The sequence below is a fragment of the Fukomys damarensis genome, unplaced genomic scaffold (assembly GCF_012274545.1).
Source record: "Fukomys damarensis isolate Sample0158 unplaced genomic scaffold, DMR_v1.0_HiC HiC_scaffold_28, whole genome shotgun sequence".
Taxonomy (NCBI): domain Eukaryota; kingdom Metazoa; phylum Chordata; class Mammalia; order Rodentia; family Bathyergidae; genus Fukomys; species Fukomys damarensis.
The window spans coordinates 41,564,741-41,580,930 of NW_022900940.1; the positions used below are offsets into that span (position 1 = coordinate 41,564,741).

A 16,190-nucleotide genomic window follows, 5' to 3' on the forward strand; every position below is an offset into this window, starting at 1 on the left:
AGGTGGAGGCATTACTGAGCTAAATCCCTGGCCTCTCACTTTAGGAACTTTCTATAGACATTAAGTGTTCTGAGAAGGGCTGGGGCTGCAGTGCGTTGGTAGAGCACTTGCCTGGCATGCTCAAGTCTCTTGAGTTCAGTCTCCAGCACAATAAACACACAAATTTTTAAAAAATTTTTTAAATTAAAAATATTCTTAAATTTAAATTATTTTAAATTTTACTCTATTTGTTTTATATCTGTAATATACTCAGCTGTTAAATTCAGTTCAGCAATTATTGTGTATCTTCTGTGCTCTTGGAGCCATTTGGTAGAGTACAAAAAATTAAAGATACAAATCCTGTCTTCCTAATCCTTACAGTCTATGGTGCCATGAGCTCTATCTTTCAGCAGAGTGATATATAGCTGAGGAATCTGAAGCTGGCATTTGCTCTGAACTTCAAAAGAAAAATTAGTAAAGTAAAGAAAAATAAGTAGTAACACTGTTCCCCTTGAGTACTTGCTCTTTATAAAGCATCATGCACTTAGAGTAGCTTTTCTAGGTAAATGAGAATCTTACCAGTTTGTATGTAAAGAATTAGAGACACAGTGAGAGAAGATACCCAAAGCCTTGCAGCTAGTTGGTGATGTGGCTTGTCCTGCTTCCCTCTGTAGAGGGCAGCTGCTGATCACCATCATGTAGCACATCCATGGATAATCCTTGAGCTCTAAGAGCTTGAAGTCTGTTGGATAGGACAGAACTTAGGCTTAGGGAAAAAATAATTTCAGACATAAGACAGTGTAGTACAACCTGATTTAGAAAAGATGGTGGTGTAAGAAACTCTGTGGGTTCAAGTTCACCTAAAAAGGCATGAGGCATCAGGGTTGGGAGGAAGGTTAGGGTTCGAATTAATAGAGGGGAAGATAATTTTAAATAAGAAATGAGCAAAGACAAAGAAGGATTAGGAAATGAACATGATACATTTGAGAGAGGGAGTCGAAACCAAACTGGAGAAGCCCTCAAGTGCCAAGTTTGAGAAGTGGTTGCTAATATTTTGACAATAGGAATAAAAATAGAGGCGGATAGGCAACATCTTGTAGTCTAAAATCTATAGATTTTCATTCACCAAGTTTTTATTGGGTGCCTACCAGTTAATGAACATGTTTTAGATTCATGGGATACACCAGTGGAACAAACAGATAAACCCTTCTTTCATGGAGTTTAAATTTCTATTCTTGGTCAGGTGCCTATAATCCCAGCACTCAGGAGGCTGAGGCAGAAAGATTGCCATGAGTTCAAGGCCAGGATGAACTACATAGGGAGACCCTGTCTCACCAAAAAAAAAAAAAAAAAAAAAAAAAAAAAAAATTCATTCTTGTTCTTTAAGTAGTTCTTAAGTCTAAAGCAACTCTATTCTTACCCCATATGCCCAGCCCTTGAGTTCTGTGAGTCTTCCAAATAGCAGTTTGTCTCATAAATTGTTGGTAACTTTATTTATTTCATGTAACCTCTTTTTATTTTTACTATTTATATAGTATATATTTTGTTATTTTATACTAATACATTCTGATTACAAAGGCAATTTAGTGGAAGAATCTTCCTTTTGATATTTGAATCATTTAAACACAAACAGAACTATCTGTAACATCTTTATTTTAAGGAGTAAGCAGATTTGTATCTCTAGGAAATGAGTTCTTTTCATTCTCCCATTGTTGACATGATTGGTTTTTGCTTTTGAGAGCTGGAAGATAGAGCCTATGGTACATTTATATGAGGCTGTACTACAGATACACTTTCTCTGTCATGCCCAGAGCTTTGTCGAAAAACGGGGGAGGGCCGGGGATTTAGCTCAGTGGTTCCACTGCCTGCCTCACAAGCACGAGGTCCCGAGTTTGATCCCTGGTACCCAAAAAGAAAGACAGAAGGGAAGCACTCTTACCTTTGTGAATGAAGATAGTAATGTGTCTGGGCAACAAGTGAGTTAGAGAAGCCTTTTCTCAAAAAATGAAACAGAGCTAGAGATACACCTCAGTGAAAAGGCCCTGGGTTTAATCCCCAGAACTGCAGTCAATCAATAAATAAATAACTGCAACAACCACCACCACCGCTATCCATGGACGGCCATGGTGATACACAACTATAATTCTAGCTACTCAGTATGCCAAGGCAGGAGGATCACACGTTCCAGGCCAACCTTTGAAGTTTAGTGAGACTATCTCAAAATAAAACTTTTTTAAAGGCGTGGAAATATAGCTCAATGGTAGGGTGCTTGCCTAGCATGTGTGAAGCCCTGGGTTCAGTCCCTGCTATCATCAAAAATTGATGGATAGTTGGACAGACAGAAAAAACAAACCACCAAAAATGGATAGATGGATGGATGGATGGATGGATGGGAGAAAGATATAAAGAGAAATCACTCCTGGAAAGCCAAAAATGAAAGTATCAACAGCTTTTATAAAGTATTTCCATTCACTAAATGTCTGCCTATATAAAAAGATTATCTGGGCCAGGGATTTGGCTCAGTGGTTCTGCCGCATGCCTTGCAAGCTCAAGGACCTGAGTTGGATCCCCGGTACCAAAAAAAAAAAAAAAAAGATTATCTACCAGTTGAGGGAAAGAATAAGTAATTGTTCTATTCTGAGGTTTTGTTGTTGCACATTCATTGGACAGTTGGCCTTTTAGATTAATAAATTTTTAATAATGCTTTGGATAAAAGACAAAAAATATATCAGTATATCAGGTGTTCAGAGACTTGTATACACTTATTAAACCAGGTGACATGATGAAATTATTCTCTTTGACTGTAACATGGATTTGCTAAATGTATGTTTTCAGTTAAAATTTTACACTTAAATTTGTAAGCTATTATTGTAAGGTATTACAAAATGAATTTAATTTCAAGAAGAGTCTTCAGTTATATCTATTCAGAAAAATAGGCATCAAGATAGTGTCTTAGGGGTTCCTTCCCTTGCATTTGTTTTTATTGTTTATTGTTTTGTTCCTATAAGCATTAGAATTCCTGTGATTTCAGAATATGTTTTAAAACCTCTCCAGAAATAACTGTTTAGTTTATTAGTAATGTTTTATTTAGGCTGGGAATTTAGCTCAGTGGTGCTGCCACCTGCCTTGCAAGCACAAAGTCCTGAGTTTGATCCCCGGTACCAAAAATAAATAAATAAATAACATAAAATAATAAATAAATAAATAAATAAATAAATAACTTGCCACACTCCCCTGGCCAAAATGTCTCCATGAATGCTGAGGAGACATTTGTCTGTGGTTAATTTTGGGAATAATTTTTTAGACTTTTATCTTCTTGGTTAATAGAATTATAAGTTTATTTTGCTTTCATCCTCTTATTTTATAAATGAGGAAAGAGGCTTAGAAAGTTCTGAATATGACAATTTTTTGTGGATTTTCTAGAATTACAGTTATTTCTCAGAAATTAAAATTTACAGTAATTCTCAGGCTTACAGACTTTATAGGATACCCTCATGACTATGCAGTTTAGTGCTACCTACCTTGGCAGCCCTGATGTGGGACGAAAAAAATAATATATTGGAGCCAGGGATCAGCTCAGTGGTACTGTGCCTGCCTCGCAAGGGCAAGGGCAAGGTCCTGAGTTTGATTCCCCAGTACCAAAAAAAAAAAAAAAAAAAGAATATATTTCTCTGAAATTAAAAGAATATAGTTTTGGACTTCGTCTGGAGCCATAGTATATGATTAATGCATGTGCCATGTGTATCTGTGAGGAAAAATGCTGAGGCCTTTACTTGTATGTGGCTGAACAATGAACCTTGAGGAAAAGGAAACTGGTGGGCATGAAGTCCCCCACGGCATGGACACTTCAGAGTCTGCTGTAACAAACCTCAGGGGGATGTCCTTTTAGAACTGTAATGAAATATTGTAGCAAGTAATACAGTAAAGAGCATTTAATAGAATTTAACATATAATTGAAGTGTTTAAAAGAAGCAGTTTTTATATCAATGGATACTTTTGATGCCATTATAGGACAGATTCCGAAATATATGAGGATGCTGTAGAACTTCAACAGTTTTTTATTAAAATTCGTGATGAACTCTGCAAAAATGGAGAGATCCTTCTTTCTCCAGCACTCAGCTATACTACAAAACATTTGCATAATGATGTGGAGAAAGAAAAAAAGGAAAAATTACCAAAAGAAATAGAGGAAGATAAATTAAAACGTGAAGAAGAAAAAAGAGGTTCGTTTCTTTTCATTTTATTAAACATGGAAAAATACTATATCCTATTCTAGCTATTCTCATCATTTTTATAGCAAAACATTTATTGGTACATTTTAGGCATACATAGTGATAACACGCATCATAGGGAATTTGCATTGTACATGATGTATATCCCACCTCTTTTTTTCCCCATTCCTCTTAAGCCCCTCTCCCATATACAAAAGCTTTGTTTCCATTTTTCCTTGTCCCTTCTTTTCCTTTCTCCTTCCTTCCTCCCTTGTTCCCCTTCCTCTTTGAACATTTTCTTCCTATTACCCCAATATCTATTACATGTTTTAGTCCTTATTTCCACTTTCAGTTTCTCACACCAGAGAAACAATGTGGTATTTAAACGTGTGTCCAATTTATCTCACTTAAGCGTATGGTCTCAAGAAAAAAAGTGAAAATAGAAGGAAAAAATGGAATCGAAGTGCTTGTACATAGAGAGGGGAGGGGGCTTAACGGGGAAATGGGATAAAATAAAAATTTTTTTTTTTTTTGGTACCAGGGATTAAACTCGGGTCCTTGTGCTTGTGAGGCAGGTGGCGGAACCACTGAGCTAAAGCCCTGCACCCCCAAAAAATGTTTAAGTGTGGTCTCAAGGTCCATCCATTTAGCTATAAATGTCTGAAGCCCATCCTTCTTTATGGCAGAGTAGTACTCCATTGTATTTAAAAACACGTCTTCTTTATTCATTTGTCGGTTGAAGGGCATTTGGGCTGTTTCCAAGATTCAGCTATTAACATACTGTGCCACTATAAACATGGGTGTGCATATATCACTTTTAATTCTTTTGAGGAGATACCAAGAAGGGGAATAGCTGGGTACAATGGAACCTCCAGTTTTATTTTTTTGAGAAATCTGCATACTGATTTCCACAATGATTCCATTAGTCTATACTCCCACCATCAATGGAAAAGGGTTCCTTTTTCCCCACTGCCCCTCCAGCATTTGTTATTGGTTGATTTCTTGATAACAACCTTCCTTTATAGAGTGAGATGGAATCTCAGCATTGTTTTGATTTGCATCTCTTGAATGACCGGTGATGTTGAACATTTTTTCATATATTTATTTGCTGTTTGTGCTTTTTTGTTTGAGATGTGTCTATTCATTTCAGATGCCCACTTTTGGACTGGGTCTTTAAATTTGGGGGCAGAGAGTCCTGATTTTTTTTAAGTTTTTTCTGTATTCTAGATTGTAGTCCTTTGTCTGATAAACAGCTAGTGAAAATTTTTTCCCATGCTGTGGGTTGTCTCTTCACTCTGTTTCTCTTGCTATGCAAAAGCTTTTTAGTAAGATGAGGTCCCAGCCAGGCATGGTGGCGCACACCTGTAATCATTCCCAGCACACGGGAGGCTGAGGCAGGAGGTTCGCTGTGAGTTCGAGACCAGCCTGGGCTGCATAGTGAGTTCCAAGTCAATCCAAGTCAATCTCTACTACATAGTGAGACCCTCAAAAAACCAAAAAATAAAAAAATAAAATGAGGTCCCATTTGTTGATTTTTTTTTTTGTCATATTTCCCTTGCAGTTTGGTTTTTGTTCATGATGTTTTTGCCTACTCCTATGTGCTCAAGTGTTCTGCCTGTACTTTCTTACAGCAGATTTAATGTTTCTGTGCTGTTCTCATAATTAACTGTGGAGAAGAATCTTATTTGTGTGAATGAAGATTTAAGTGATAACATACTTCACATTAAACTAATACAATGGAAATGTTTTTATCATTAACAATTTGAGCATCAGATCAGATTAAAAGTGACACAGCTAGTATTTCAGGGATGGTCAGCTCACCAATGTGGATATCTAATGCTGCTTCTTCTGGGTTTTTGTTGTTGTTGTTGTTGGTGGTGGTGGTGGTTTTTTTTTTTGTGTGTGTGTGTGTGTTTTTTTTTTGTGTGTGTGTGTGCAGGGGATCAAACTTGGGGCTTTGCGCTTGCAAGGCAGGCAGTGGAACCACTGAGCTAAGTCCCCAGCCCTCTTAATGCTTCTTCATACTTTAGTAGATGAAAACAAAAGGGCCCCACTAAAGGTAGGATGCATTTTCAACAGTGAATACATCAACTTTCTGCCATATCATTCTGTACCATATGGTTTTCCTCTTAGCTTACTCTGGGCCAGACAAGAAGATGATCCTTTCTTTCATTGAGCACATACCTAGGAAAAAAAGATTATACTAATTAACCTAAAAATATTACGTTGTACCTCTGGGCCAGACAAGAAGATGATCCTTTCATTGAGCACATACCTAGGAAAAAAAGATTATACTAATTAACCTAAAAATATTACGTTGTGTCACTTGCCAGAATTTACAAATATTTCAATAATGGGAACAAACAATAATTTCTGATAACATTTGAGTTCACATAAAGAAATAGGATATATGACTTTTCAAAAGTTGTATTCATCTTTAACATCAAACCTTATACTTGGCATTTTTCTTCATAGGCAGGAAAACATAATGAATTTGTTTGAAGCAAATTCTACTAAGTTATGTGCTCGCTTCAGCAGCACATATACTAAAATTCTACTAAATTATGATGCACTCAAAAAAGGTAATCCCAGGTACATAAGAGACTGAGGCTGAGTATCACAAGTTCAAGAACAGTCTGGTCAACTTAGTGAAACTTTGTTTCCCCAAATTTTTAAAAAGGACGGAGGATGTTGCTCATTGGTAGAGCAGTTGTCTAGCATGTGTGAGGCCCTAGGTTCCATCCCCAGTACCAAAGGGGTTGAGGAGGACCTAGTTGGTACTTTTGCCAGCATGGGACTAACTGCAAATACTATGTGCTTTGCTGCCTGAGGAAATATGCTCTTCCAAGATGGTGACTGGAAATTGAAAGTAGGATCTTTATCTTTGCCAGCTAAAAGTGGCTGATGTGAAAATGAAAAGAGTAAACCTGCAATCTTACTGGCCCAAAGTGATGGTCCATGTTAAGGAATATCCTGGAAATTTGTGAGCCATAGATGGGAGGAGATGAACTCTTGCTTATTCCTGACTGACTGGAAATTTATTCATGTCGAGGAAATGCAAGTACCTTGAAAATTGGCTGCCACTTTGAATGCATCTTCTAACTGGTACACAGATCAGTCAGCAAATGGTTAATCCTTGTGGGTTTGAGATGTTTGGGTACAACTTTAACCTAAATCGTTGGCTTATTGTAGCTATGCACACATAGTAGTGTCTCCCACTCCACCAGTAGTAGTTATCCCAGAGGAGTGGAGACAAAGGGGGGGAGAAAAGAAAACTGAAGTTACAATGGCCGAGAACTTCTCAAGTTTAACAAAAAACACTAACCTTAAGAACCCCAAGTAAGATAAATACGAGGACCGCATTTTGGTGTATCATAATGAAACTACTGGAAGAAAAATCTTGAAAGCAGCACAGTGACTTATTACGAGAAAAGAATAATAATGAAAGAAGAAGAATATAATGAATGGCTGGCTTCCCTTATAAAAAATGGAGGTCAGAGGCAGTGAAATGATATTAAAAACATTCAGAAGACAAAAAGATTGAATCAAGATTTGTCCTTTAAAACTTTTCTTTAAAAATGAAGTCAGGGCACTGGGGATTTAGTTCAGTGGTGCCACCACCTTCCTTGCAAGCAAAAGGTCCCAAGTTTGATCCCTGGTACCAAAAAAATATATGTCAAAATAGGCATCTTGGCAAATACCTGTCATTGCAGCTACTTAGCAGGGCAGGGCAGGAGGATCACAAATTCAGGGTCACCCTGGGCAATTTAGTGAGCCCTTGTCTCAAAATAAAAAGGGCTAGGGGATATAGCTTAGTGGTACAACTGTGTTTGATTCCCAGTATCACCCAAAAATGAAGTTGAAATGAAGTTTCTTCCAGATAAACAGGAACAGTTTCGCTGCTGGCAGATCTGCCTTAGAAATACTAAAGAAAGCTTTAGTCACAAAGAAAATGACATCTGATAATACTTGAACCCACAAAAATACTGGAGGTACTACAGTACCCAATTTCAAAATACACTAGATCAGCAGTGGCAAACCTATGGCATGCATGATGCAGCAGGTTATTTGTATTATTGAAAGGTTTGTCATTGCTTCTCTACATAGTTCAAGCAATGAAAACAGCATGTTGCTGGCATAGAAACAGACATGTGGACAAGTGGGCTAGAATAGGACCAGAAATAAATATCATTCACTTACAGCTATCTGATTCTCAGCAGCACTGCCAAAAACATATATTAGCGAAAACACAGCCTCTAACAAAGAGTTGGTCCTGGGAAAACTAGATTCCCTCTTTCACCCTATGCAGAAAAAAAGAAAGCAAGAAAGAAAAAAACAGATCCAAGACCTAAATATAAGACCTGAAACTTTGAAAATGCTAGAAGAAAACTTGGGAGAAACACTTTAAGATAGAAGCACAGCCAGCATTCCTGAGTGGGACTCCAGTAGTAGCTCAGGACATAATAACAAGAAATGGGATGGATCAAATTTAAAAAACTCCTGCATGGCAAAGGAAATGATCTACAGAATGAGAGAAAATCTGCCAGCCACTTTTTTGACAGAGGATTAATATACAGAATATTTATATTTTCTTGTTTATATTTTGTTTTAGTACTAGTGATTGAACCCAGCTCTTTATGCACACTAAACAAGCACTCTACTACTGAACTACATCCTTAACCCTTTTTTTATTTTTGAAATAGGGTCTCACTAAGTTGCCTAGGCTGACTGAATTTGTAATCCTCCTGCCTCGGCTTCCTAGGTACAGACAAGTGTTAACTGTGCCCAGTGGCTGTTATCCAGAGTATATAAAGAACTCCAAAAACTTAACACCAAATGAACAAATAACCCCATCCATAAATGGACAGTTGAACTGAACAGACATTTTTCAAAAGTAGAGATGGCCAATAATAATATGAAAAAGGTCAGCATCTTTAGCAACAGGGAAGTATCAATCAGAATTACATTAAGATCTTTATCTTGCCCTAGTCAGAATGGCTATCATCAAGAATACAAAAAATTTCAAGTGCTGTTGAGGACTCAGGAAAATGGAGACCTTCTACACTGTTGGTGGGAATGTAAATTAGTACAGGCACTATGGAAGTCAGTATAGAGCAGTATTGGTGAACCTACAGCATGCATGTCAGAGTGGGCTGCTTTTTCTCATTGAAAGCTCTAAAAGATTTACTATCACTGGTATAAAAATTCCTCAGAAAACTAAAAACAGAACTATCATATGATCCAGTTATACAACCCCTAAGCATATGCAAAAAGGAAGTAGTCAACATACTATGTCGATACCTACATTGCCGCGTTTATTGCAGCACAATTCACAGTAGTTAAATTATGGAATCAGCTTACATGTCTGTCAGTGGATGAATAAAGTGTGGCACAGTGTGCTGTGGAATATTATCCATAAAGGAGAGCAAAATTATGTTATTTACAGGAAAATGAATGAAACTGGACTTCTGGTAAGTGAAATAAACCAGGCTCAGACAGATACTGCATGTTTTCCCTCATATGCACTCTAGAAGGAAAATGAGATGACATAAAAGTAGAAGGGAGACTATTGGACAAGAGGAAGGAGGTAGAGAGAAGAGGAGGTTAAGGGTGGTAGATGGGGAGTGGAAAAAATATTAACCTGCATTCTAGATTAATTCAAATTTATTGTGAAAAAATTTACTTTAAGATTTAAAAAAAGGCCATGGGGGTACATGCATGGAATCCTACCACTGGAGAAGCTGAGGCAGGAGGAACGCTGTATGTTCAAGGCCAGCCTGAACTACATAGCAATACCCTGCCACAAAAATAAAGAAATACTTTTTTAAAATGACTGATCGACATTAGAAGTGGTAACTATGTAGTGGGGCGTGGTGGTGCATGCCTGTAATCCCAGCACTCGGGAGGCTGAGACAGGAGGATTGCCGTGAGTTTGAGACCAGCCTGGGCTACATAGTTCAGGTCAGTCTCAACTACATAGTGAGACCCTGTCTCAAAAAACAGACAAACAACAACAAAAAAAGAGTGGTAACTGTTTATTAATGTAAAAGTGTGTATAATTATAACAAGTAAAAGGTGACAGCGCAGAGGAAGGGGAGTGGAACTGTCAGCAAATTTGCAAGATTTAATGAAATTGTATTTATCAAATTATGGAGATAGTGATATGTTAAGGTACGTATCACCATACCTAGAGCAACCACTCAGAAAACATAGCAAAGAAAATAAACACAGATTAAAATGATAGAAACAACAATAACAACAAAAATACTTGCTTAACAATTATATAAAAAAACAGTAAAAGCCAGGCATGGTGACATATGCCTGTAATTCCAGCACTTGAGAGGTGCAGGCAGGAGGATCATCGCGAGTTTGAGGCCAACCTTGGCTCCACAGTGAGTCCAAGCCCAGCTTGAACTACATAGCAAGGCCCTGTCACAACCCCTCCCTTTCCACAAGAAGAAGGCTGGAAAAGAGGGAAAGAACAAGAAGATTTAACTTATATATAGAACAAAGAGCAAAATAGCAGACATGAATGAATTCAGTGCTCTCAGTGACTACATTATGTTTTAAGTATGCTATGCTTTCTAATCAAAGTAGAGAATTATCAGTCTGAATTTAAAAAGTAAGCTTCAACTGTGCCTCTTGTAAGCTTCAAAGACACAAAAGTTAAAAGGAAAAGAACAAACCCATGCAAATGTAACAACAAGTTAGAATAGCTGGGTTAATATCAAAGTAAATTCTAAGAGAAAAAGCAGTGCTAAAGACAAAGACATTTTTTCCTAAGGATAAAGGTATCAATGTTTTTGGAACATACATTATTCATAAATGTATACAGACATTATAATGAAGCATCAAAATACATGGAGGCAAAAATGACAGTTAAGTGGAGAAACAGGGAATTCAACAAATGCACTCTCAATGCTCTTCTCTTAGTAATTGATGGAACAGCCAGACCAAAAATCAGTAAAGACACAGTCTTCAGTAGCACTGTGAACCAGCTTGATCTGATGTCATTATACCACATAACTATAAATATATGTTCTTTGCAAGCATTCATGGAATATTATTTAGGATAGGCCATACGTTAGGTAATAAAACAAGTTTCCAAATGAAAGACTGGGTTTTATGGTGCCCACTTGTAAGACCAGATGTCCAGGGGAAAGAGGATCTCAGTTTTGAAGATAGCCTGGGCAACTTAGTAAAACCTGTTTCTACAAAATTTAAAAGGGCTAAGGAAATAGCTCAGTGGTGGAATGTTTGCCTGCATGTTGGAAGCCCTGGTTTCAATCACTACCCACTTCACTCTCCCCAGAAGGATTGAAATTATACCAAGTTTGTTTTCTGAATTCAGTGTGAAATTAGGTTGGAAATCAGTGACAAATGTGGAAACACCCCCACCCAGAAATTAAACAATATGCTTATAAATAACCCATGATCAAAGAAGACATAGAGCAAGTAATAAAATATTAAATGAAAACAACATTAAAATTTATGGGATAAGCATATTAGAAATATCTAAGATTAATAAAAGTTAAGTCAACCCCAGAGTAAGTAGGAAGGAGGAAATAATAAAGATTAGCAGACAGAAAACAGAAAATGCCATGATGTCTTGGGTGTGTTATTTGAAGTCATCCATGTTGTTTTTACCTGCAAAATTTTGTATATTTGCATTTGTTTTTTTTAAATTTACGTGAAATTTTTCTTCAAAATGTAAAATGAAGTAATGTGTATTATAGAGAAAAGGGGTAATGAGGGCCGGGAATTTAGCTCAGTGGTTCTACTGTGTGCCTCACAAGTGCAAGGTCCTGAGTTTGGTTCCCGGTACAAAAAATAAAAGAAAAGGGCTAAGGACATTTTTAAAAGCATTAATCTCTGTCTTTGACTGATTCTTAGTTACCAGATGATATTGTGGATGGCTTAATCTATATGAATAAGGACTACCAGAGAAAAGCAAGGTGACATACAAAAATAGACTAGGAGATTTTGTTCCTTGCTTATCACTGTATATATTTTATGAGCATGGGGCCTTTGCTGAATAGAGGGAAGAAGCCCTGCAGTATAGAGCTGCTTTGAGACTGTCAGAGCACTCCTGTTAATATACCTTTTCTTGTACTAACTCAAAGACTGTATTTTCCCACAGAGTGACTGCATGATGAAAGTACGTAAGAAGGGGTTCTTTGCCATAAGACTGTGAAATCATTAGTAGGTACAACTAAATAGGAAAAGTATAGAAGCAGTGTACTCTGAGCATTACTTTAGTCATTTCTGGCAATAAAAGTCTGCTTTAGATCATCTATTTCTGATTACTTTATGAACATTAGAAAATGGGAAAACACTAAAAGTTGAATAATGGCTGTGTGTGTCCTTAGCCCTCCATATGGTTGTCAAAAGAGGAGGATTATTTACAACAACCAGGTCAAAGTTGAGGGAAACTAGATCTCATACACTTCATTTAGTACCAGAACTCATGAAGGAGTAACTAGACAAAGGACAAACAGCCTGGATAATTTTCAGTCAAATACAGCAGATTGTACATAAATATCTATTGCTTCCCCCAAACACCTCGAAAATGATAAGGGAGGGACTTTTTAAAAAATGACAAACACAAGTATTCTGCCTCAAAAAGAGAGGCTGGGGATTTAGTTCAGTGGTTCCACTGCCTTCCTCACAAGTGCAATGTCCCGAGTTCGATCCCCGGTACCAAAAAAAAAAAAATTTTTTTTTTTCTTTTTTTCAAAAGACCAATTACTATTTCAGAATAACACAGGAATTAGAACACCAACTACTTCTAAAACTCGGGGTGCATGTGGGGCAGAAAACAAGAGGATTAGTTGAAAATCTAAAAGGAGTTGAGCTTTCAGATCACCTCCTCAACCTTTCCTATGGTTGTTCTTCCTAGTTAGACTCAGGGATGCCAACCACTTGTAAGGGTGATACAGTGAAGAGGAGAGTTAGATGAGAGGATTTATACTAAATAGGGAGGACCCCTGGCTTGCCTGGCTATTTAGCTCGTCCTGTGCTGGCAGACAGGCTTGTTTGAGGCAGAAAATGCTCTCTAGAGAAATGGACCAGGCAATGAGGGGAAACAAGATGATAACATATGGGGCTGGGGATTTAGCTCAGTGATTCCACAGCTTGCCTCGCAAGTGCAAGGTCCCAAGTTCAATCCCCAGTACCAAAAAAAAAGCCCCACAGCCTCAATATTAGACTGCCTTTGCATTTCTTGTGCTGGATTAGTCTGCTGCCCTTGTTCTCAGTCTCAGGTAAAGTCTCTGGACACTTGGAAAATGCATACAAACTTTCTGCCAAGGTATATGCATCATCTTGAGCCCAGCAGCCAATGCACTTGTTCCCAGCAGAAAACTACGGAGCCTGGTCTTTACAGCTTTCTGGTCTGAGCTCTGACCAAAATCTCCTGCCTTGCAAGTTCAAGGTCCTGAGTTTGATCCCCAGTACCCCCCCTGCCAAAAAAAAAAATAAAATCAAGCTAGACAGACTCCTTTGGATTTCTTGGTCTAGGAACTGACCTCTGTGGCTCAGTAATCTGCCCTTGGAATCATCCTTTTTCATGAAAGTTATTTACGACTGAGTTGTATTATTACCCTGTTTCCTGTCTCTGGAATTTTGTACTTTGCTCCTTTCAGTCCAGTTTACTTTCTGTTTGTATGAAATTTTCAAGAACCTTGTGAATCTACTTTGTATTTCACAGGGATTTTCTGGATTAGTTACTAGATAACATTTTCCACCAAAATTGGCAAATTTTTTATTATAAAATGAAGAGGGCCAGGGATTTAGCTCAGTGGTTCCACTGCGTGCCTTGCAAGCACAGGGACCCGAGTTCAATTCCTGGTACCAAAAGAAAACAAAAACAAAGAATTCCATGATGAAATAAAATGAAGAACTTAAATTAATAATAGCCTTTTGGAAAATAATTTGGAATATACATTTATAAAACATTTAAAATGCTTATTCCTAGCTGTTCCGTTTATGAGAAGTTAGCCTAATGAAGTTATCAAAGATTTTGACAGTGCATTGTCCTCAAAAAAAGTAGCTGTGCATGGTGGTGGACCTTTGTGATTCCAGCAGTCTGGGAGGCTGAGGCAGAAGTACTGCAACTTCTAGCCCAACCTGGGAAAAATAGTAAAAAAAAAAAAAAAGAACCTGGGATAAAGCTCAGTACCACAAAAAGAGGAAGGAAAAGCAAAACTATATATGTAAATGATACCTTGTGCTGAAACCATTAAAAGATTGTATTTAACAGAAATAAAAGTCTTGTTGAAAAGTATTTCACCTTAGGGGAAATGTTCATAATAAGAATATTTATAGGCATATATAGTTTACAACCCATTGATATACATATTTACATATTCCCACACTTCTAAAACTCCATTGTGATCTATTATGTCATAAGTGTTTAGGAAGAAATTTCAGAGGATGTACATCAGAGGTTTTATCTAAGATTACATGATTTATGTGTGACTGACTTTATGCCTTTCTGAGTTACTGAAAATGATTATGTGAGCGTATATTATTTTTAAAATATTTTTATTCTATAGAATCTGTCTGTGCTAAATTAATGGCAATTGAGTATAATTCATACAATTTTGAGGCCAGTTGTGGTGGTGCATACCTATAGTTCCAGCCACTTCGGTGACTGAGACAGGAGGATTGTTGAGCCTGCAAGACCAGCCTCGGCAGCATAGACTCCATTTCAAAACAAAAGAACAAGCTATTTTGAGTAGAGACTATTAAGAGTTTCAAAAGTGTACTATTTTTCCTAACTCCATCCTTGAATGTTACAAAAAGAATTAAATGGGGCTGGAGGTTTATCTCAGTGTTACCACACCTGCCTCACAAGCACAAGGTCCTAAGTGATTCCTGGTACCAAAAAAATAATAATAATAATAATTAAATGTATTAATATGTTAATGCATTAATGTGTATTAACATTAATATGTTAATACAAATGTATTAATATATTTGAATCCTATAGCTAATTCCAACATTCCTAGTGAGTACTTTTTTCATTTTTTAACCCAAGAAGCTGAAAAGACTGAAGATTCCTCAGGTGCTGCAACCCTGTCAGGCTTACATCGTACATACAGTCAGGACTGCAGTTTTAAGAACAGCATGTACCATGTTGGAGATTATGTCTATGTAGAACCTGCAGAGGCCAACCTACAACCACATATAGTCTGTATTGAGAGACTATGGGAAGATTCAGCTGGTAAGTTTGTGCTGTTTTACTTGCTTCTAGGGAGGAAAGGCTCAGCTGAGGTACTTTATGCCAACAGTAGTTGATCTATTGTATCAGTAAGTAAAATTTCTCATTATATTAACAAATACAGTGAAGCACCCACAATATGAAAGACACAGAATATTGTAGCGTTGGACTGTCTTAAATCAATCAGAATTACAGCTTGTTCAAATCTACTTTGGATTTATTTATTCATCTCATACTTATTAAAAAGAAACTTTGAGTCAAACTCTATAAAGTGTGGCAGAGATTTAAAACACAAAGCTCTGGACTGGAGGTTCCATTTGACCCAGCCATCCCTCTGCTGGGTATCTTTCTAAAAGAACTGAAAGAATCATATCACAGAGAAGTATGTGCACCCATATTTATAGCGGCACAGTTTGTAATAGCTAAATCTTGGAAACAGCCCATTTGCCCATCCATCGGAAACTGGATAAAGAAGATGTGGTTTTTCTATAAAATGGAATATTACTCAGCCATAAAGAATGAGAAAATAGATTCATTCATAGGAAAATGGATGCATATTGAAGATACACTCCTAAGTGAAATAAGTCACACGTGTAAATACCGAATAGTTTCTCTGGTGTGAATAATCTGCAATAATACATAAGATCCTAATAAGATTACTGACATTTAGAAATGGGAAGAAAGGAGCTAAAGGTGTAGGGAAGGTGGGATGGGTAGGGGAAGGGTAATAAGGGAAAAGAAAAAAATGTGAGATAATGAAAAGATGAAAATAAAGT

General features: G+C 37.2%; 1 protein-coding gene across 20 annotated transcripts in view; it reads left to right on the plus strand.

Moving 5' to 3' along the window:
- The window catches only part of Pbrm1 (polybromo 1), a 125,542-nt gene that overhangs the window by 68,581 nt on the left and 40,771 nt on the right, over positions 1-16,190 (plus strand). For all 20 annotated transcript variants that reach the window (XM_033756900.1, XM_033756909.1, XM_033756913.1 and 17 more), the window contains 2 exons: positions 3,991-4,202; positions 15,232-15,417. In XM_033756900.1, the coding sequence (XP_033612791.1) occupies positions 3,991-4,202; positions 15,232-15,417 (398 nt within the window). The remainder of the gene's footprint in view (positions 1-3,990; positions 4,203-15,231; positions 15,418-16,190) is intronic.